We start from the raw sequence: 21584 nt of genomic DNA on the forward strand, positions 1-21584 counted from the left end.
CATCTACAATATAACATAATGATTATGATAAGTGGGATGAACATAAGCCTTTTTTGTTTAAGTTTCAGGTAATGGAGTGTTCTTGGGTCAGGGGAAAAGGTGAAATAAACATATTTCTGTTTAATTCAATTATATTTTTAAATGTAATAGATGCATTTTATCCAAAATTTTGAAAAACATGAGCAGGACTGTTGTTTCTATTTGTAATGTTTTTCCTTAATGATGTATTATGAAGTATGCTGATTCAACAACAACAAAAAATGTACTGTGTGATATCTTATAGATAGGTGTAAGTAGTTTAATGGTTAACTTTGAGTTTTGCAGCAAGAATTGATGGTAACGTATCATGTTTGCCAAATGACAATATTGCAAAATATATTTTGATTTTGATTTAAATTTTGAATTTGAATAGAATTGGAATTTTGTATTTCTGTTTATTAAATTGATGTCACTTTTGGGGAGTGACCACCAACAGTTTATTCAGCAATAAGGATACACAATATATAAACAATGAAACCCTATCTGAAAATAAATAGATATTAATTTAAAGTAGATGACAATCAGCCAATATTTAATATATAGAAAATGTGGTCAATATTCTGCTGAATAATCTGTAAGAATTCTAGTGAAACTGGATGTTTGTTTTGTCAGAGAAAGAAATAAGTTGATAATTTGTCACATTATTAAGAAAGCAAACTTTATTTATTTTTTGGTGATTTATTAAACAAAACACTGTACCACCTTGTTCATCAAAATGAAATAGAAAAGAGAAAGAGAGAAATGGATTTTACTACTTCACTGTCACAGTTTGATGAGCAGGTGTACAAAAGATACAACAGATGAGCCCTGCCCATTTGGACAGTGCTTTACCACCTACTGACCACTACCAGACACTGAGAAATAATGATGGTATGAACGCTCACTAGGTACAAGCATACACTACATATACTGTATTTTACATCATTTTTTTTTGACATTTTCATTAAGCTTTTTATCCTTCAAAGGGAAAGGTGAAGGAAAAGAGATAGTGTTGTCATACATAGTAATTTAGTTACAATAATAAAGTGTTAGATCAGTATGTCAAAGCCATACACAAATGTGTTTTTTTTTCTTCGCATTTAGTTTCCAAAAACAAAACCAAAAGAACATTAGATTGAGCAGGAGCTTTAGGGCATCACACTATAAAGCAGTTACAAATAAGTAGAAGGCTTAGTAACATGGTAGATGTACACTCTGAGTGGGTGTGGAAAATATCATTATGCAAAGGCTTGGCAGAGACAGTACAATACGCAAATCTCTGATAAATGTAATGGATACAAATCATAAACAAAAATAGCAAAATTATAGCAATCTCTATCTATATTCATATATATCTATGTAGTAAGAGTTTCCTTCTGGTTAGGTCATGCAGCAGTCACAGCTGAGCCACTGTGACATTGGTTTAAGTCATGAGGTTGTACAGTGTAAACAGACAGGGGGAGGGATCCAACGGAGCAGAAGCATGAAGCTTTCAGTGCAAAGACTGGATTCTGGGGTGGAGTCTATTGATTCCTAGACTTTGTACTGCAATTATTCAGTGGCCATCTTAGTCCAATTTCCAATGCAAAGCAACAGGGAAAATTTTTATTTCAAATAGGTAATACTGGCAATTCAGTACTTTGGCCAGTTCACATCATGTCATGCTCTGGTTAAACTCCATCCCCTGACCATGTCTTGACTCTCCCTTCTGTTTTCTCCAATCTACCCTTTGACAAATACAAGCAGTGGAATACAAGGACCAGCATCCATTATACTGTTCACTGGTGACACACACTTACACACAGAGAGGAGTGATGTTCAGTGTACTGGGTGCAGTACAATGACTGGAGCTGGCCTATTTAACATTCAAAACAGAACAGAGCATAAAGCCAGGGTAGAAAGAGTCAGAGAGAGAGCAAAAGATGTGCTGTACAAATGCAATACAGATCAATTAAAGCTTATAAAACAGATCTTAAAAAACATTTTTGTTTGCTAAAACAACACACAAGAGTCAGGCTAATTTGTTATCTAAGTTAGCTGAACATTTCTTAGCCTTCCAACCAGAAAGGCAAAGGTATTTTGTACAGGACAAAACCATACACCACATCCTCATGTTAGATGAGAAAGCAGGCACAAAAATAGGATTAAAGATCTGAGTTTAAGGATTAATAAAAAATAAAAAAAACAAGCTCAAGGGCAGCGATACCAAACATTCAGAGCATATGCTTCAGGTCGCTGAAAGTTTTCAGGGAATGTTGCATGTTGTGTACATTATCACTAACACTGTTTTTTTTTCTTTTTTTTTTTTTTACATGTATTGTACAACTATATCAGCTACCCATCTAAGCAATACCACCCACATTTTCCTTTATTCACTAATCATTCTTTGTTGTTTATGTAGCTTTAATTGTCACCACTACATGCACCAAGTTTCTGTTACCTTTCAGTGTTTAACTTTTGCCAGACATTAGTTCATCCATTTTTGCCCTGTGCTGAATCACATACTTAAATTTTCTGAAGCAAAAAAAAAAAAAAATAGGTACAACAAAAGGGGATTTATCATTAGTGGAGTGTTATCTTTTGACCCTGTACAAGCATGTGCATGAGTGTTAAATTTTTAGATAATGCGCTTATAATGACTGGGAGAGAGTGCTGGTAATCGTAATGTGCTTGCATTTTACCATTCACCACTGTTTTATCTTTCTTTTTTATTATGCTGCTGGGTGTCAGGTGAGTGTGTCCACATGTTCCTTATTCATTTGAAATACCTCTCCATAGTGTAGACACAGACATGAAGCAGAGCAAGCAGAAGCATTAGTTTAGCACTGTCTCTTATTAGTAAACCAGTTTGTCTTTACAACATGGCACACAACTTCTCTGTTGGCACCATATTTACACTAGCATAAACCCCACTTCCTATATCAAAGCCTTTCCTTTTCTGTTCCCAAATTGTTCATCTTTTTTCCTTTTTTAAATTATTGATACGTTTCTTGATAATCAGAAGTGGTGTACTGCTTTTAACCTTCTTAAGTCTGATTTTGACTTCCTTTCTGAAAACAGAAAACTGAAATCACAATGATAAATAAGACAGAGGTGTCAACAGTAATCTACTTATTTCTCACGGTTGTCTTTTGAGAAAATTGGGTAGTCAGGCACTGTGAGCATGGAGGAAAACTAATCAATAATTTGATTAACGTGAATTGAGTTATGTAACGCTAATTTTGGTAGCGTGAGACAGAGAAATTATAAATGATCTTAATTAGACACTTCATGTTGAGTCAGACAGACATCATGACTCAAAATAAAATATTTGCTTTAGTTCATAAATGAAGAAAATAAACAAAACAATTATCTAATAGTCCTCACCCATAACCTTGTTAATCAGTTCCGTCATGAACCCTGTTGAGATCTCTGTCTTATATGTCTGTGAGTGTGTGTGTGTGTGTGGTTGTGTGTGTATAATAACTCTTTCTAGTCATCATCATCTTTCCCTTTCTCCTTCTTGTCTTTCTTCTCCTTTTCCTTCTTCTTCTTTTTCTTCTTCTTGGCCTCCTCTTTCTTGCCAAAAGTGATGAAGTCGCTCTTATCATCACCGTCCTGCCCCTGTCTGATGGAGATGATGGCAGGAGAGCCAGGAATGATGAAGGCTTCAGGCGGAACTTCACCTGGCTTCAGATGCTGGGGGGGCATACCAGGGCCTGGACCATACCGAAAATGCCAACTGTTACTGTCCACACCAGCGCCTACAGGAGGAGACACCTCACCACCCTCATTATCTACCAGAGACAGAGAGACAGAAAAATATCATTGTTAATGTTATAGACACTTCAGTTTAGAAAACACACATGGCTGTAAATAAATGTAAAACAAATGTTAATTGTCATGTCATAAATACATTGTGAACACATTTCAAAGAATGCCTTGTATAACAACAAACACTGAAATGTATGCAGTATTCAATAGCCAAGGCACAGAATAGATCAGGATCCAACAGCACAGGATTACATGTCAGGTCCAACTCATTACAGAAGGAAGATAGAAAGGTCAGAGAAGAAAGGCTGACATTTTAACAGAGGTAAACACACACTGACAGGAAGGCAAAGAGTAACACACACATGGATACACACACAACATCAGATAGAACTAAATTTACCTAGTTTAACCTCTTTTAAAGATAATGTGGCCATGGAAAGGGAAAGACCCATGTGTGTGTCACTGTGTAACTTACAACACTAGCATAAGCTAAGAAGCAGTATTGTGTTTGTGCACAAACAAGTATGAAGGAGACAAATTCTGATCCTGTACAGGCTGTCTATGGGTTAACATGAGTCACCGTGGTGGTCTAAAATTTGTGTGTGTGTGTGCATGCTATAAATTACTGCTGTCTCAATAGACTGCTAGAGGAAAATGTCACCTTAGAGAAGCCACCATGAAATTCTTCAACAGAGTGATATTAGTGCATTAATGCTAATAGTTAATAGTATAGTTATAAAATGAATTTTTAACTACAATAGCTTTATTTTTTCCCTCCCACACTAAAACTTTTCGACCAAAACACATCTTTTCACCAATCCTCTTCAAAGTGGTGAAAGCATGAATAAGGGAAAAAAGATCTTTTCAAAAAGGGGGTAGCTTTTCAAAAACACTGACATATGACTGTCATGTGGTCTCCCCCATGTCATAGGTGAGAATGCATCTAGATGTGACTGCTGTCATGGTATTATATCGTAGTATATTCCTAGGATGGAGTGCAAAAGTGACTCTGTCACTTGTCATTGTGTCTATATTGTCTGAGCCTGATTTCATTTTGTTGTAGAGCCCTTCAGATTTAGTCTCACACATCCATTCAATGCACTGCCCTACTCTATCACTAGCGACACATACCAGTCAGGAGTAATCAACACAACTGTGACCTACATTTTTTTAAACTTGTTTTTTGACACACCCAAAGGTGTTCCTTCTCTTCCTTTTTCTTTTCTTATTTTAGGCTTATCATGTACCACTAGTACTGTTAGAGACTGTGTGCAGTGGTGTGTGAATGACCATGGCTGCAAGCAAAAACGGTTCTTTTTCTTATGCTTCTTTATAGCGTCTCTCTCCAGAATGTGCTTACTACAGCAGAATGAACAACAGTACTGAAGAACACCTCTCACGTCCCACTGCAGCATATAAATCTCTTCTTTCCCCATCAAGAAAAAAAATGCAAACTGTTATATGTTGATTGATATATGTTGACAAATAGATTGGCATGTATTTGCTCTTTACTATAGGGAAAATTCACTCCAGATGGAACAAGGCCTTTTCTCTTTGATTGTTTGAGGTCATTTATGTGTCTGAGAGAGAAAGAGAAAGAGACAGAGAGAGAGAGAGAGAGAGAGAGAGAAAGTAATTTCTAATTACTTTGTTATTTCTATGACTGCCTGAGACTGTATCTCTCCCTTTTACTTGATCTGAGGTTAAAATGGGACAAATATTCTGCCAGAATAGCAACCTTCAAGATTGTCTTTGCTATGAATATGAGAGAAGAAAAAAATTTAAGCCCCCCTCTATTTGACCTTGTTTAATGTAGCATGTGGAGACATTCACTATGTCCTCAGATTATTGACAAAGGTTTAATATGCAATATAACTGCTATAAAAATGATTACAGTGGGTGGCTGGCTCACCTAATAAAAACATAATTAAAACAGATCAAACCAAATAATCTCTCTCTCTCTCTCTCTCTCTCTCTCTCTCTCTCACACACACACACACACACACACATGCAGACACACACACACACACCACTGTATTCTGTATTCATCTCTGTTTATTTCTCTGTGTACAGGTAAAAATCAATTACTGAAGAGATCTAGTATCTGCTTTAAAAATCCTTGGTCTAACAATCTGTCTCTGATATCACTCTCATGTATCATACATTGGAGTATTTATAGATTGGTTTTATTTTATGCTTTCTTGTTTTCTCTGTAGCTGAAGGGCAGAAGGATGAGAAGGACATGATGGGTGAAATGTAATGTTCACTCTACATTTCTGAAGACGTGCAATGTTGCACAAGCTGGCCAAAAGCTTTCAGGTTACACCTATAAGAAAAACAAACAAACAAACAAAAGCAAAAAAAAAAAAAAACATTGTTGTGTTTTTTTGTGTTTATGTGCTTACTTTTGGTGGAGTATTTCATCATGATGAAATCTGTTGTATTTGGATAAGTGCACAATACACGTTAAAAACATACATTGTTGTGTATAATTCAATACATTATATAATATAAAACATTGTGTGTGTGTGAATGTCTCAGTGTATGAGATGATATGCCACACCTAAGTCTGTCAGCTTCTGCAATCCTGATAAAACACAGCAGATGGCACAGACAGGTTTTGTGTAAATGCAGCCAAGAAACCCAGTGTATGTGGTCTTACCGTAGGTGAAATATCTGAGCTTAAAAAGGCTGATTATTTTTATTGAAAACATTAAGTCTAAAAGTAATAAATAATTATGAATGGATGAAACTATACAGCTACAACACACACCTATGATGACTGTGCAAAGTGAATTTTAAACCATTTATGCAACTTAAACAACAAGATGTATAGATGTATTGGATATTTGAAACTGATGTGGACTTTTGATATTTCATGGTTGTAAAAAAATAGATATATAATATGTATAAATGCCTTTATGCTCTGAATCTTCAGACATTCTATAATTCTGATGCATTTTAGCGAATACTCTAGCTCCAATTTTCTGAAGCACAAGAGATTTACCTTATGTGTTTGCCCATGTGTGGGCATATGGCATCATGTGCGGGTTCTGAGTCACAGGGCAGTGCAGGTTGGCACACCTACAGAACTTTAAATTGCTAGATTGGAAAAGGTCAAAATCATCCACCTCTCTTCCTCTTCATCCCTCTCTCTTTGCTTTCTTTTTTCCACCCTGCATTTCTCTTTCCTGTTTTTGCAAGTATTACCTATTTCGCTCTGACGAATATAACATTCATTCATCTTACTTTGCTAATCATTTAATTCACAGCAAAAATGTTTGTGGACAGTTGACTATCACAACCAAACGAGGGCCTTTCCCAGACTATTGAAATGTTTTATATGATGTGTTAACATTTCCTGTTAAATTAAGGGGAGTAGCCTGAACCTGTTCCAGTATGACTATGCCCCTGTGAAAAAAGTGAGGTCAATAAAGACATGCTTTGCCAAGGCTGGAGTGGAAAAGGTTGAGTGGCCTGCAAAGAGCCCTAACCTCAATCCCACTGAACATCTTTGGAATTAATTGTAATGCTGACAGCATGCCAAGCTTCCTTGCACAACATCAGTGACTGACCACACTAATGCTATTGTGGCTGAATGGGCAAAACCCCAAAGCCACACTCCAGAATCTAGCTGAAAGCCTTCCCAGAAGAGTGATTATACAAGCAAAAGGGAGGACATATGGGTGTGACTGGTCAGGTGTCCTTACTTTTGGCCATATAGTGTTAAATATCTATATTGCATTGCATCTATTTAATAATTTATCAGTAGCTTTTGACAAGATTGTCTACTAAATGTCAATCATGTGACTGCAGCATAATGCACACAATCATTTAAATACAGGTCAAGAGCTTCAGTTAATGTTCACATGAAACATCAGTATAAGGAAAATGTGATCTGTGTAATTTTAGCCATTGCATGGTGTTGGTGCCAGATGGGGTGATTTGGGTATTTCAGAAACTCTAATCTAGAGATTACACAGAACTGTCTGTGAGGCTGTGCCCATGATAGCCTTAGATTCTTGTTCTTGGCTGAAAGGAGTAGAACCCAATGAGCTCTTCTGATGTTGTAGCCCATCCAAATCAAGGTTCAATGTTTTGCACCTGATTAGATGCTTTTCTGTTCACAGTGGTTGTAAAGAGTGATTATTTGAGATATTACATTGCTCCTGGGAACTTAAACCAAACTGGCTCACTAACCCTAACCCTAACCCTGGCTCACTCACTGTTTTTTTGTTTTGCACACCATTCTGTGCAACTCTAAACTCTAGAGACTGTATAAAAATGTTTCCTGTGTAAAAATCCTGTGAGATCAGCAGTTATTCAAACATGCCCATCTGCTACTAAATGCCCGGGTGTACAGGTATTCCCATTAAAATCAACAATGAGTATATACTGTATGTCTTTTTTTTATTTACCACAATTTAAGTTAAATAATTTTGATCATGGTGATCATTTGCCAACTTTCTATTCTATTCTATTCTATTCTATTCTATTCTATTCTATTCTATTCTATTTTATTCTACTCTATGATGTCTTTTACATTACACCTTTGTTTAGATGAATCAGCACCACACTTATCCATCTCTCTACCACTTCTCTCTCTCTCCCTCTGTGCTCTAACTGAGGAAATGAATGGTTGCTGTGGAAACTGCCACTTCTAGTGGCTAAGGCAAAGACACTGATAGAGAATAATGCTTTAAGCCCTCGATATGTCTTACTCCACCCTCTCTTTCTCTCTTTTCCCCTAGTAACAGCCGCCATTGCAGATCCCTTCTTGTTAACTCTCTCACTCGCCCTATATTACAATAGCTGCTCAAAACATGCTATACACAATAGATGAAAGTCCTTGGAGAAAAGCAGTGTGTTTCTCTTAATGTAATGATCTTAATCTGGATGAAGGCTGCTCTCAACAGGAAGTGTTTTTTATTTATCCATCCACTCTTTCTTGTACTGTTCATCAAACACAGGGTCACTGGGATTCTGGACCAGGGGTCCCAACCCATCACAGGGCGTAATCACACACAACTCTCACACTATGGATAATTTAAAGATGCCAGGCAGCCTACAATGCATGCCTTTGAACTGTTTAAGGAAAACTGGAGAGCTCAGAGGAAACTATCAAAGCAAGGTGGTGGTAGGGATTGAACCTCCAACCTTAAAGGTGCAAGGCAAATATGCTAAACACTATGGCATTGTGCACTTGTGTTTTATTTTTATTTGAATCATAACCAGTCCTTCTGTTTTTATTGTTTTCTCAAAATACATATTAACTCATCTTTCATCATTATCTGCAAACCAACACTAGGTACATACTGGCTCACTTATTCTCTGTGGAAAATAACTCAGCTGGCACTGTTATTTGTCTGCTGTATCGCTCACCCTACAGTTACTAATTCCCTTTCACATTTTCTCTCCTATCAGAACTGTGCTGTATTTTCTCAGACTTAAAAGGTAATCACTGACCATGCCAAAGAGAAGAGAAAGAGAGAGAGAGAGAGAGAGAGAGAGAGAGAGAGGTAGTGGTGTGTGTGGGGGGGGATTCGGGGCTCACAGCTACTTCTTTCGAAGACTCTGTCATCAGCACCGACTTAATTAGAACAAATTGATCTTTCATAACCCAAGTAATTACACTGTCCTCCACTCCCTTTCCCACTTGGTCTGCCCTTCTTTAACACCCCTCATCTCATTTTCTCCTCCAACTCCATCATTTCAACAGTTATCTAACTGTATTATATTTCATTACATTTGTTCAATTTAAATAAAGTCTGATCTAATGACATCATTTTGTTTTCTGTTCCTCATTCTTGTTCTCTATCTCTGTTAACTGATCTACACTTCTCTAAATCATGTTGTTTAATCTTGTAGCAAGTGAGCATGACAGTACATTAACAGTTCTCTTGTTCTACTAATTGTGTAATTAAATATACATTAATTATGGACACACACTCCAAACTGACCCTATGACAATTGTAACCTACAGTGTCTCAAGAGGAGATGATTATGAAGGAAAGAAAATATCTATATGGTTGTGTTAAAGTTCCTGTAGCTTTAGCACTGTGCACTTAATGGTAACATTTACTTACAGATTTGGTTCTCTCATGATAGGTGTTGGTGTGTTGTTTAATTTGTTTTAGCAAAAAAATGTGTGTGTGTGTGTGTGTGTGTATTGATCAGGCCAATTAAACTTCCACACTAAACCCTTGTCAGTCTTTTGTCTTGTTAATTCTCTGCTTTGTTTTTCCTTTTACAGAGATAACCATCACCACTTGCATTAAGTCATGTCATAACTTGTATTAAAAGGGCATCATGTTATAGTTGTTCAGATCTAGAGTAATCCATGTTATTCCTTTTAAATTTGCCATATATATTAACAGAGAGAAATAATGTGTTAGGTTCTCTCTTATTATTTACAGCAAATTATTATTTGGAACTGTATTTAAGAGTAGTTTTGATAAGGTGAACTTGACAAGGCAAAATGTACCTTAATGTATTTAAATTTAGATATGTCTTTCTAGTTTGTCTGCAGTGGTTCATACAATTCTGTCAGACATTAATATGTTTGTGATATAATTAAGGAGTTTGCCATGCATTTTGATACCATTAACAGCCTCAGATTTTAATTCAATATAATTAAGGCACAATATGCCAAGTTCTGTAATTATTTTTTTACTAAATAACCTCTGTGTTCTGTATTCTAAGTACAGTTACATTATACTTTAGGGTATTCATTTCAGTTTTCTAAACAACTGTCATTTAGCATGCATTATCATCATGCTAGCTCCTGGCCTTAAAATAATTTTCAGCTGCAATTTAGAGCCATTTCAGTAATTCAGAAACAACTGCAGGGAAATATGAGAGAAAGTTATTTTGGGTATTTTATGGGAAAGAAAGATGTCAGAGCACCAAAAGTAATTGCAGAACAGACAATAAAACATATACTGAAAGTAATATTTCAAAGGGTAAAAAATATTAGGGCATTATTCACTGTATTGGCAGATACATAAGATTCAATACGTATAAATTCAGTATGACCTAACACACACTATTCCCCTTCTGGTGAACTGGTGTAAAGCAGGATTTTGACAGGATGGTGTCTTACCAGGAGCACTGGAGACAGTAGGCCAATTTTGGACCAGAACGCCCTGAGCCCCCTGCATCACAGATGACTCCTCCATATGGACCGAGCTGTAAATGTAAAGACACACAAACACAAACACAAAATGGAATGTGAAATGCTCCATCAAAATAATTAACCTTAATATTTAGACTAGAATAGTCTTATTCAAGATAATGACACAATGAATAAAATACATTTCTATAGTTACAGTTGGAGTAATATAAAAACCATTGGAAAACATAATCAATAATATTATTTATTTAAGCCCATTATTGCAGTACTATAAAACAAACCTATTTTTCTTTGAACCTATCCAGAAAAAAATTTATCTTGTTACACATTAGTGTGTAACAACTCCCTAATGCTAGATTAGGTAAGGGTTGTTTATAGAAGCCAAACTGCATCTTATGCCTGCTTAGTCTTTGCTCACTGCATGCAGTCTGGGTGTAGAGAGCATTACTGAAATTAAAGCAAGTCTAAAAGCAAGGTACAGCATATGTGTTTGAGAGAAGACAGCAAAAAATATTTTGGAAATATTTTTACTTTTTTTTATTTTAACAAAACCAATTACCATACCAAACCATACTACCATCAACAGTTTTCAGGATTTTTTTGGAAGAAATAAAATTCTTTCATTTTCATGGCTGTGCTCTGTAATCCAGAGAGAAGTAATATGGCATGTTTCTGTGAGAAGTGTGCTAAAGACAGATTATCTTTATGAGTTTGCATTCACAGTGATGGAGTAGAGCCATACAGAGCTTTATTTCAGTCGAAAGAATGATGACAACCCAGATGGCAACCCAGACGGTCAATGCTAGGCTTTTCTACTACTGCTTGAAATGCTAGCTGAAAGCACCTCTTTGTCCCTTACAGCAAACATGTTCACCTCTGCCAAGCTGCAGTTCAGGAAAAAACACTGAGGTTTGATAAACTTATCAAACAGGTGCGATGCAAGGAAAAATCTGAATGCCCTGTAAAAATGTGCTGTTTGTGAGTTTAAATATAGACATGCCCATAAATCAACTGGCCCATGCTCATACCCCAACCTAATTCAAACAAACAGGAGCTATTTCCCTGGATAAGAATGGAACTCTAAAAAAGACAAATCTGCTAACCCTCCTCCTTGCTTTGCTTAACAATTTGGAGCTTGTGTCGATTCTTATGTTTTTTTTTAAATTTGGGAGCATGTTGGTTCAAGCATATGTAATATAAAATGAGAAACAAAACTGTCAAGAAACAACAAAATGTGCAAATGAGGAGATAGACTGTACATACAAAAGAGTGAGGTATGGGTGACTGCCTGTAGAATGCAAACTAGATGGCCTCCATTTTAGTGTGCTGTCTCTCTAAATTTCTGATAAATATGTGTTAGGCAGCTATGGTTGCTAAATAACACCCCCACATCTCACAGAATCTCCCTTTCAAATCTCTGTATCATGATCAACATTGATTTTTAAACAAATTTCACCATATGCTTGTGCATTCAGACTGTAGGGTTTTATTTTAAAAATCCTCTGTTTTTTAGATTGTCTTAGTGGAGGCCATTTTAATCTCTTAATTGTCAACCTTTTAATGCTTACTGCTCTTCCTCACTTCATCCTCTCCTTTGTACTCTCTATTTTTTTGTCATTCCTCTGAATGATACCTTTGTGATTTCTGAAATGTAATCTGTGTTTAAAAATATCTTTCTATTTCAATTTTGTAAGGGCACAGACAAATCCTCTCACACTGACCAAATGCTAACAGAATAAATCCTTTCAAATCCGACTAAATGCTACAGAATGATTATGTAAAAAACATATAATAAGCCCAGAGTGGATTGTGGATGACATATTAAAGGTTGTGTTCTGCCTATGAAATTTGGACAGTAATAATCAAGCATAAACAAGCTGATTTCATCAATTACACTTATTAACTTCTCTTCTTTGTCTTCCAATGAACATGTCATTAAGTTGGAGTCACTGATGTTCATATACAGTGAGGGAAAAAATTATTGATCCCCTGCTGATTTTGTATGTTTGCCCACTGACAAAGAAATGATCAGTCTGTAATTTTGATGGTAGGTGTATCTGAACAGTGAGAGGCAGAATAACAACAAAAAAATCCAGAAAAACGCATTTCAGAAAAGTTATACATTGATTTGCATTTTAATGAGTGAAATAAGTATTTGATCCCCTATCAATCAGAAAGATTTCTGGCTCCCAGATGTCTTTTATACAGGTAACGAGCTGAGATTACAGTAGGAGCACTCTCGGGGAGTGCTCTTCATCTCAGCTTGTTAACTGTATGAAAGACACCTGTCCACAGAAGGAAGCAATCAATCAGATTCCAAACTCTCCGTCATGGCCAAGACCAAAGAGCTGTCCATGGATGTCAGGGACAAGATTGTAGACCTACTCAAGGCTGGAATGAGCTACAAGACCATCGCCAAGCAGCTTGGTGAGAAGGTGACAACAGTTGGTGCGATTATTCCCAAATGGAAGAAACACAAAAGGACTATCTTCTGTCTGGGGTTCCATTCAAGATCTCACCTCATGGAGTTTCAATGATCATGAGAACGGCGAGGAATCAGCTCAGAATTACACTGGAGGATTTTGTCAATGATCTCAAGGCAGCTGGGACCATAGTCACCAAGAAAACAATTGGTAACACACTACGCCGTGAAAGACTGAAATCCAGTAGCGCCCGCAAGGTCCCCCTGCTAAAGGAAGCACATGTACAGGCTCATCTGAAGTTTGCCAGTGAACATCTGAATGATTCAGAGGAGAACTGGGTGATCAAAGTGTTGTGGTCAAATGAGACCAAAATCCAGCTCTTTGGCATCAACTCAACTCGCTGTGTTTGGAGGAGGAGGAATGCTGCCTATGACTCCAAGAATACCATCCCCACCGTCAAACATGGAGGTGGAAACATTATGCTTTGGGGGTGTTTTTCTGCTAAGGGACAGGACAACCGCACCGCATCAAAGGGACGATGGACAGATCCATGTACCATCAAATTTTGAGTGAGAACCTCCTTCCCTCAGCCAGGGCATTGAAAATGGGTCGTGGATGGATATTCCAGCCTGACAATGACCCAAAACACACGGCCAAGACAACAAAGGAGTGGTTCAAAAAGAAGCACATTAAGGTCCTGTAGTGGCCTAGCCAGTCTCCAGACCTTAATCCCATAGAAAATCTGTGGAGGGAGCTGAAGGGTCAGCCACAAAACCTTAATGACTTGGAGAGGATCTGCAAAGAGGAGTGGGCTGAAATTCCTTGAGATGTGAGATGTATGCATACCTGGTGGCCAACTACAAGAAATGTCTGATGTCTGTGATTGCCAACAAGGGTTTGCCACCAAGTACCATTTTTTCCACCAAGTCATGTTTTGCAAAGGGGTCAAATACTTATTTCACTCAATAAAATGCAAATCAATGTATAACTTTTTTGAAATGTGTTTTTCTGGATTTTTTTGTTGTTATTCTGTCTCTCACTGTTCAGATAAACCTACCATTAAAATTACAGACTGATCATTTCTTTGTCAGTGGGCAAACGTACAAAATCAGCAGGGGATCAAATAATTTTTTCCCTCACTGTATTAATGTCAGAAAATAGACCAGACTGGAGACCTACACATGTATATTCACACAATATGTATCAGAGCAAGAAATGTATTCATAACACCATATTAAACACCAGGAGACATCCATGATCTTATACAACTACACACATAATTGTGCTAGTAGCTGTTAGAATGCCTTCCAGTGCTGTGTCTCCAGTGTCCTTTACTGTCATTGCAATAACAACAGGACTGATGGCTTCTATCAGTGCCCCTAACTATTTTTTAAAGAAAAAGTAACAGAAAAAATAAAGAAAAAGAAACAGACCTGCAGTATAGACTAGGTTTTTAGCTGCAATTTGCTCATCATAGTAGTGTTCAGTGATGTTCAGTGGACATGCAATCCCAGAACACTTTGTGCTTGTTAAGTTAAATGCAGCTTATCATAACAACCCTACGCTTATTAGAGTGACCTTCATTCAGCTTGAAAGATCCACTATGCCACACTGCACAGAGGCTTGTAGATAATCTGATAGACTGCTTTTTCATTGGTACATTAGAATGAACTATTTTGTGGAGAACTGCCTTTCATCATTTATTTACCCACAGTATCATGTTTATTTAGTAGAATAAAGATTAAATAAGGGGGTTTTCTTAAGGATCTACAGGTTAAACAATTTGTCAAGACACTTTCCACATAACATCACATTTAATAATTGGTAAAATAGATTGGACTGCCATTTAAAACATAAGCTCCACATTTTCTATTTTACCATTTAAAGGTAGACAATGACATTTTCATGTATAGAAACATATGGTTATATTTATGACATTTGGCAGATGCCCTTATCCAGAGTGACTATGGCTAGTGCTACTGAGATCAAAAGGTGTCTAAATGTTTGTTAATCTTCTCTGTGCAAGATAAAGAACGTATTAATAGTCTTACCTTTGCATTCCTGCTCTGAGAGAAGCTGAATATCTCCAGTCTGCATTTGGAGCCTTGGGCTGCAGCACATATATAGGTAAAGTGAAGAAGAACAGAAAAAAACAGAGTGTAGGAGAAGGAGGAGAAGAAGAAGAAGAAGAAGAAGAAGAAGAAGAAGAAGAAGAAGAAGAAGAAAGAGGAAGAGGAGTATGAGGAGGCCATGGTTAGATACTGAGCTACAAAGGCTAAATTAAACAACACAAGTTATAAATTATATTTTGCAGTGATATCTTCATTCTTCTGTCTTGTCCTGCCGAGGATAGGGTTAGCACATACACACATACAAAATCATATCAAGGTTATATATACTTGGAAGAAATGTAAGAGCCAATTCATTTCATACATCTGGGTTTGCACAGAAAGAAAAAAATCTCAGAAATTAAACATTGTAAAAAATCAATGAAGAGATAGATGCAAAATGTTGATTCTTATAATAAGAGATACTCATAATATACAAAATGTTGATACTCATAATAAGAGCAGCTACTATGGAATATTTAACCTGGCCACAAGTATACCAGCTACAGAAGGTAATTATCTGGAAATGAGAATTGAATCTGTGCCTCCACAGTAATCTAGATTGTCTGTCTCTAACACATAATAAAATGTGGACAGAACGTTTTTATTTTTAAGCCTTGTCACACGAATACAACTCAAATTCTCTGTATATATGATGTTTGCTTTTGTGTTGTTGTTTTTCATAAAGCAAACTCATTTTGTAATACCAGCCATTATTAAACCATTTCTCTTTCAAAACCAACACTGCAAAACAATGCCAGAAGCAACAGTCTAATATGCTCATTTAAGTCTGTTGAATGTGCACCCTTAGCAAATGGATGTTGATATAACACCCATTCACAATAAACACACTCTGTCTCCAAAAAGAAGTACAGTATTTATATCATTATAATTTGCTATTAGTGCACAGAAGTTCAGTTTTAGCTTTTAGATTTCACATCAGCTTTTAACGTGTACACATGAACAGACTGTATTAGTTACACAATGAAATCAAATATAATCTCTCCATTTTATCTGAACATATGCTGCCATTTTTTTTTACCTAAGCAGGGAAATCATGTATGTATATCCTATTATGAGTGATTTTCAGAGAGAGGAAAAAACAGGATCTCAGACTCAGTCTGATCTTTCTTGCCCTCACTCCCTTGTTCTCTTTCTCCCAGCTGCTAATGCTCTCTCTCTCTGCCAAGTGGACACACCTCGCCTAGATACAGCGCTCATACCCCTGCACAAACCAATCACATCATTTCCCCCACTATTTCCAAAGCAAAAGACCCAATCAGCTGTTAGCAACATGGAACCATATATCATCAGCACTAAATTACACACAGAGAATAAACATGACTGGCATTTAATGAGAGAGACAGGCATCAACCAATAATTACTTCTTCTTACCAACTACCAGTTGTTTCTGGTAACAAGTTTCTTGTTATAGCTTTCAATACAGGCAGATACCAGATCAATAAATATAACTGATGCAACAGGACACTTAAAATTATATGCACCCTGCAATTACTGACTGTGTTACTGTGAACTAAAACACTACCTAAATTCTAGGTAGCATCTGCATGAGTGTGTGAGGTAGTAAGAAGGACCAACAGTAATTGCATTGTGCAGACATGAATATTGATGCTACTGTGAATGGCAAAATAAAATAAAATTTATCATATACTTTATGAGCATATACTTAATAATGATATGCCTATGTTAATCAATCAACCCATTTGCAGTTGAACCAAAATTACAGCCCATGTTAAAAGACTAATCATAATTCAATCACATATTCTCTTTAAGAAGATGGACCAGAACAGTGACTGCAACAGTGCTACTTGGAATGTTGAGAGTGAGAACAGCAAATCTGGGGTGTTGCTTGAATTTCTCACCTCTAAATATAACAAACTGCTGTACTGCTACTGAAGACTGCACTGCAGTGCAAACAGAGAGAGCAAGAGAGAACAAGTGCGAGTAAGGGAGGGTGGAAATGAAAGCAAGCACAAGCATGAGAAGGTTGAGAGTGCTTTTTTTCTGGAATACAGAGTACAAATGATGTTGGAAGAAGGATGGCTGAAAACCTTCAGAAAATAATAAAACATGCTAGCTCAATCGAACAAGTACACAAATGGTTTCAGAACATTCATCAACAACCACACCATTCACATATATATGTATATGTAACACACATTATATGTTATCATTTTATTGAAAAATTGAATATTTGAATTAAATTAGCTGTAATTACAGAACACATGGCATGAGGGACAATGACAACATTATTAGGCAAATACCACACACCACTTAACAGTGAAATCAATGCCTCTCAGACAAATGTGGGTGTCACACACACCTGTATGGCGGTGGCATCTGGCATACTAAGCCTGCGCACAAACTGCCCACTCTGACTGGTGAAGAATCGTTCGGCCCCGGAGCCCCAGGTTCCACTCACAGGTCGTCCCATGTTATAAAACATGAATGTGTCACTTCCTGAAGTGGCAGTTAGGCAGGTCTTGTAGCAGTAGGTTTTGGTAAGAGATCCATTTCCACGAACCTCAATATAGTGTGGCTCTACTTTAAGGTCCCTTCGTAGAGCCACAGCTTGTTGCTGCTGGTTTCCTCCTCCACCTCCACCTGATGCTCCACCACTGCCACCACCACTCCCTCCACCATTTCCTCCACCCTCTTTTGGTGCCTTCTTCTTGGATCCACCACAACAAGGTGAGCAGGAGCATGCATCAGGTTGGCTGCAGTAGGCATGACAACGCACAATGGCAAGGACAAAAACTGTGACCAAGAAGACAAAAGTGGTGGCAGTGAGGGCAACAATGAGGTATAGTGTAACACTGGAAAAAATAAGAGTTCCATGGGGTCTGATGATTCGTTTAGGGTCAGAAGCCACTTTTGGAGGAAGTTCCATGATAGCCACATTAACAGTTGCAGAGGCAGAGCGTGGTGGCTGTCCATGATCTTTCACATGCACTGTGAGGCTGAAGACTGTGGAGTTGTCCTCAACAACACGACGTGTGGTTCGGATCTCACCTGTGTGCTCATGCACCTTGAACAGGTCAAGTTCAGGGGGGTGTTCGAGTGTGTAGAGTAGCCATGCATTCTGCCCTGCGTCTCCATCCCATGCCAATACACGAGTCACCAGCACACCTGCCTCAGCATTACGGAGGATAGTTTCAGCCATGTGAGAAACATTTGCTGCTGGGTGGACAAACCATGGTGTGTGATCATTGGAGTCCATGACATAAACATAAACTGTTGCTACTCGGCTCAGTGGTGGCACACCATTGTCCTGAGCTTTGACCTGGAAATGAAACTCCCGCAGCTTCTCAAAGTCAAAAGAGCGCAAGGCATAGACCTCACCTGTGGCAGGTTTGACGGACACATATGATCCCACAGAGATCCCATGGTTGTTGTCATTGAGGACGGTATATGTGATGCGTGCATTCTCATTTGCATCAGGATCTGTGGCCTTTACCACACACAAAGGAGCACTTGGGGCATTATTTTCTGTGACATAAACAGTGTATGATGTCTGCTCAAAACGAGGCGGGTTGTCATTAACGTCTGCAACATCTACACGAACAGTCATTGAAGAGGAGAGCGGTGGGGTTCCACCATCAACTGCTGTTATTGTGACATTGTATGATGGTATTGTCTCTCTATCCAGGAAGGCAGCTGTGACTATGGTGTAGTGGTTCCGAAATGATTTTATTTTAAATGGAAGGTCAGGAGGAATAATGTCTAGAGTGACATGTTTGTTTTGTCCAGAGTCGCGGTCATTAACACTAATCAGGGCCACCCCAGTGTCTGCTCGAGCATCCTCCCTCACAGGACTGGATAGAGTTGAGAGTACAATCTCAGGTGGGTTATCATTTACATCAAGCACCTCCACAACTACTTTGCAGTGCACTGCAACTGCCCCATGCCCCCTATCCATAGCCTGAATGTACATTTCATAACTGTTGGTCTCCTCATAGTCCACGTTACTCCTGACACGAATCTCTCCAGTGTCTGAATCCATGCTGAACATCTGCCGAACCCTTTCAGGTGTGTATGAACTAAAGGAATAAAAAACTTCTCCATTTGTGCCTTCATCCCGGTCTGTAGCATTCAGTTTAATCACCAGAGCACCAAGGGGTGAATTCTCCCGCAATTTTACTTTGTATACCGAGCTATCGAACTTTGGCACGTTGTCATTGGTGTCCAAAACGCGTACGTTGATTTTCGCTGTGCCAGAGCGCGGGGGAGAGCCTCCGTCCGTAGCAGTGAGAAGCAATTGATGAGATGGCACCATCTCCCTGTCAAAAGGTTTTTTCAAAATGAGCTCTATGTGCTTTCCACTGGCAGGTGGTTTGTTTGATTCCAGCGCAAGGTGCTCGTTTGGCGAGAGGCGATAATGGCGAACGGAATTTGAGGCGTCGTCAGCGTCCTGGGCGCCTTCGATAGGGAACTTTGCGCCAGGCTGAGCCGCCTCCGAGATCTCCAACTGATACTCGTCTCTAGGGAAAAGCGGCGCATTGTCATTTGCATCCAAAATTTCGACCTCCACGTTGTGCGTCTCGGATGGGTTTTCTAAGACCACTTCGAGGCTAAGAAGGCAGCTGCCGCTGAACTCACAGAGAGTCTCGCGGTCGATCCTATCACTGACGGAAAGCTTACCGGTTTTGTGGTTTATGTTGAAGTAGCGACGCGCGTTGTCCGAGTTTATTCTGATCCGGCGAGCGGCAAGCTTTCCAAGATCCAATCCCAAATCTCGAACGAGATCTCCGACGACAGCCCCGGACTCCAGCTCCTCGATAATGCTATAACGAATTTGTGCATTTGTAAGGCCACTCAGTACAAAAACGACGACGAAATAAAAACAAAGACGTATGCTATCATTTATGCTTCTGCAGTGCCCCGCAACAGCCATCTCAAGCTGGCACAGCATCTGCAGACGGATTAAAAACTGTTTTCCGCCTTTTGAGCTTGGCGTGTGCTTGCTTCTGCCACGGCATCAAAAATCAGGGAGAGCCGTCGGTTCTACCTTGACTATGTGCACGACGACCAGAATCTCCTCTCCGCTTTCACGTTAAACGGATATTTTCCTGCTTCGTCCATGGTCCCCTTCTTTGTCCTCACCCTATATTTTTCCCCAATATTTAGCGAGGATGGTTATTGTTTCTTCTCTGTTGGCCGCAGCCTCTCCCCTCTCTTTCTTTCTCTCTCCTCCCTTGCGCTCGCTGCACTCTACAAGCGGGGGAGGGGGAGCTGCACCCTCTCCATCAAACACACAGAGAAAAAAAATAACAGCGACAAATCGCTTAAAGCCAAAGTGTACCGGATATATTCCCATTTGCGAAACGAAGGAGAAAATAATCTATTTGCATCGTTGTTTGTTAAAATATTTGCATTTTACATTGTCTTCATAAATACCTATCGCCAGCATCGATGAATTCAATCACACGAAGAGTGCCGCCGCCCTTTTTCCATTGTGTGTCCTCTGTGCATGTAGCTGAGACGCTTGGCTGTATCTCGCCTACACTGATTTTTATTTATTTATTTCTAATAGAGCAGCCTCCTTACCACAATATTTCTAATAGTGCATAGGTAAAAATTGGCAAATTTTTAAAAATTAGAAATTCTGCCACAATATTAATATCTTTTGTTTTACATTGCACATTTTATCTCTTGTGCCCTTTTTTAATGAACCAACCACTAGCACAAAATCTGTGATCACAGACTGACAGCTCAAATAACCAAACATTATGATCACAGCATAGCTGAAAGCATGCACTATTCCAGTTCCACTCTTCACTTAATCCAGCAGCAGTAAATAGGAACTGTGTCCTCATTCACCCTCTTATGTGCAGAACTGGAAGTGTACACATTCTGCTGCAAACCAGGTCACCAGCAAGATGCCCCATTTGCCTTCCTTGCCATGAATGTCAAAACAGACTACTAAGAGTCACCCAGCCATCCTGAAACTGTTCAAAATAATTTGTTTGGGAATTCTGGTTGGTCATTTTTATATTTTTATATCACAGATCTGAAAATTTAATGAAAATGTTCTTCAGGATTCACTCTATCCTGGTTATGATTTCACCTGGAACACTGGGTTCAAATTCCTGCCTGAGACATAAGGTATTTATTATGTTTTAAAACAAA

The 21584-nt window shown here is 38.4% G+C and overlaps 1 protein-coding gene across 13 annotated transcripts in view; it reads right to left on the reverse strand.

The window, feature by feature from the left end:
* Window positions 1–680: 680 nt before the first annotated feature.
* LOC131364713 (protocadherin alpha-C2-like) overlaps window positions 681–21584 on the reverse strand; it is a 116541-nt gene continuing 95637 nt past the window's right edge. For 12 of the 13 annotated variants that reach the window (XM_058407992.1, XM_058407991.1, XM_058407985.1 and 9 more), the window contains 3 exons: window positions 15378–15436; window positions 10874–10959; window positions 681–3794 (listed from right to left, as the gene is read on the reverse strand). In XM_058407992.1, the coding sequence (XP_058263975.1) occupies window positions 3490–3794; window positions 10874–10959; window positions 15378–15436 (450 nt within the window). In that variant the 3' untranslated portion in view covers window positions 681–3489. Of the gene's footprint in view, window positions 3795–10873; window positions 10960–15377; window positions 15437–17778; window positions 20847–21584 lie in introns of those variants that run through there. The other variant, XM_058407984.1, reaches the window with a different exon arrangement.

The sequence above is a fragment of the Hemibagrus wyckioides genome, linkage group LG14 (genome assembly GCF_019097595.1).
Source record: "Hemibagrus wyckioides isolate EC202008001 linkage group LG14, SWU_Hwy_1.0, whole genome shotgun sequence".
NCBI lineage: Eukaryota > Metazoa > Chordata > Actinopteri > Siluriformes > Bagridae > Hemibagrus > Hemibagrus wyckioides.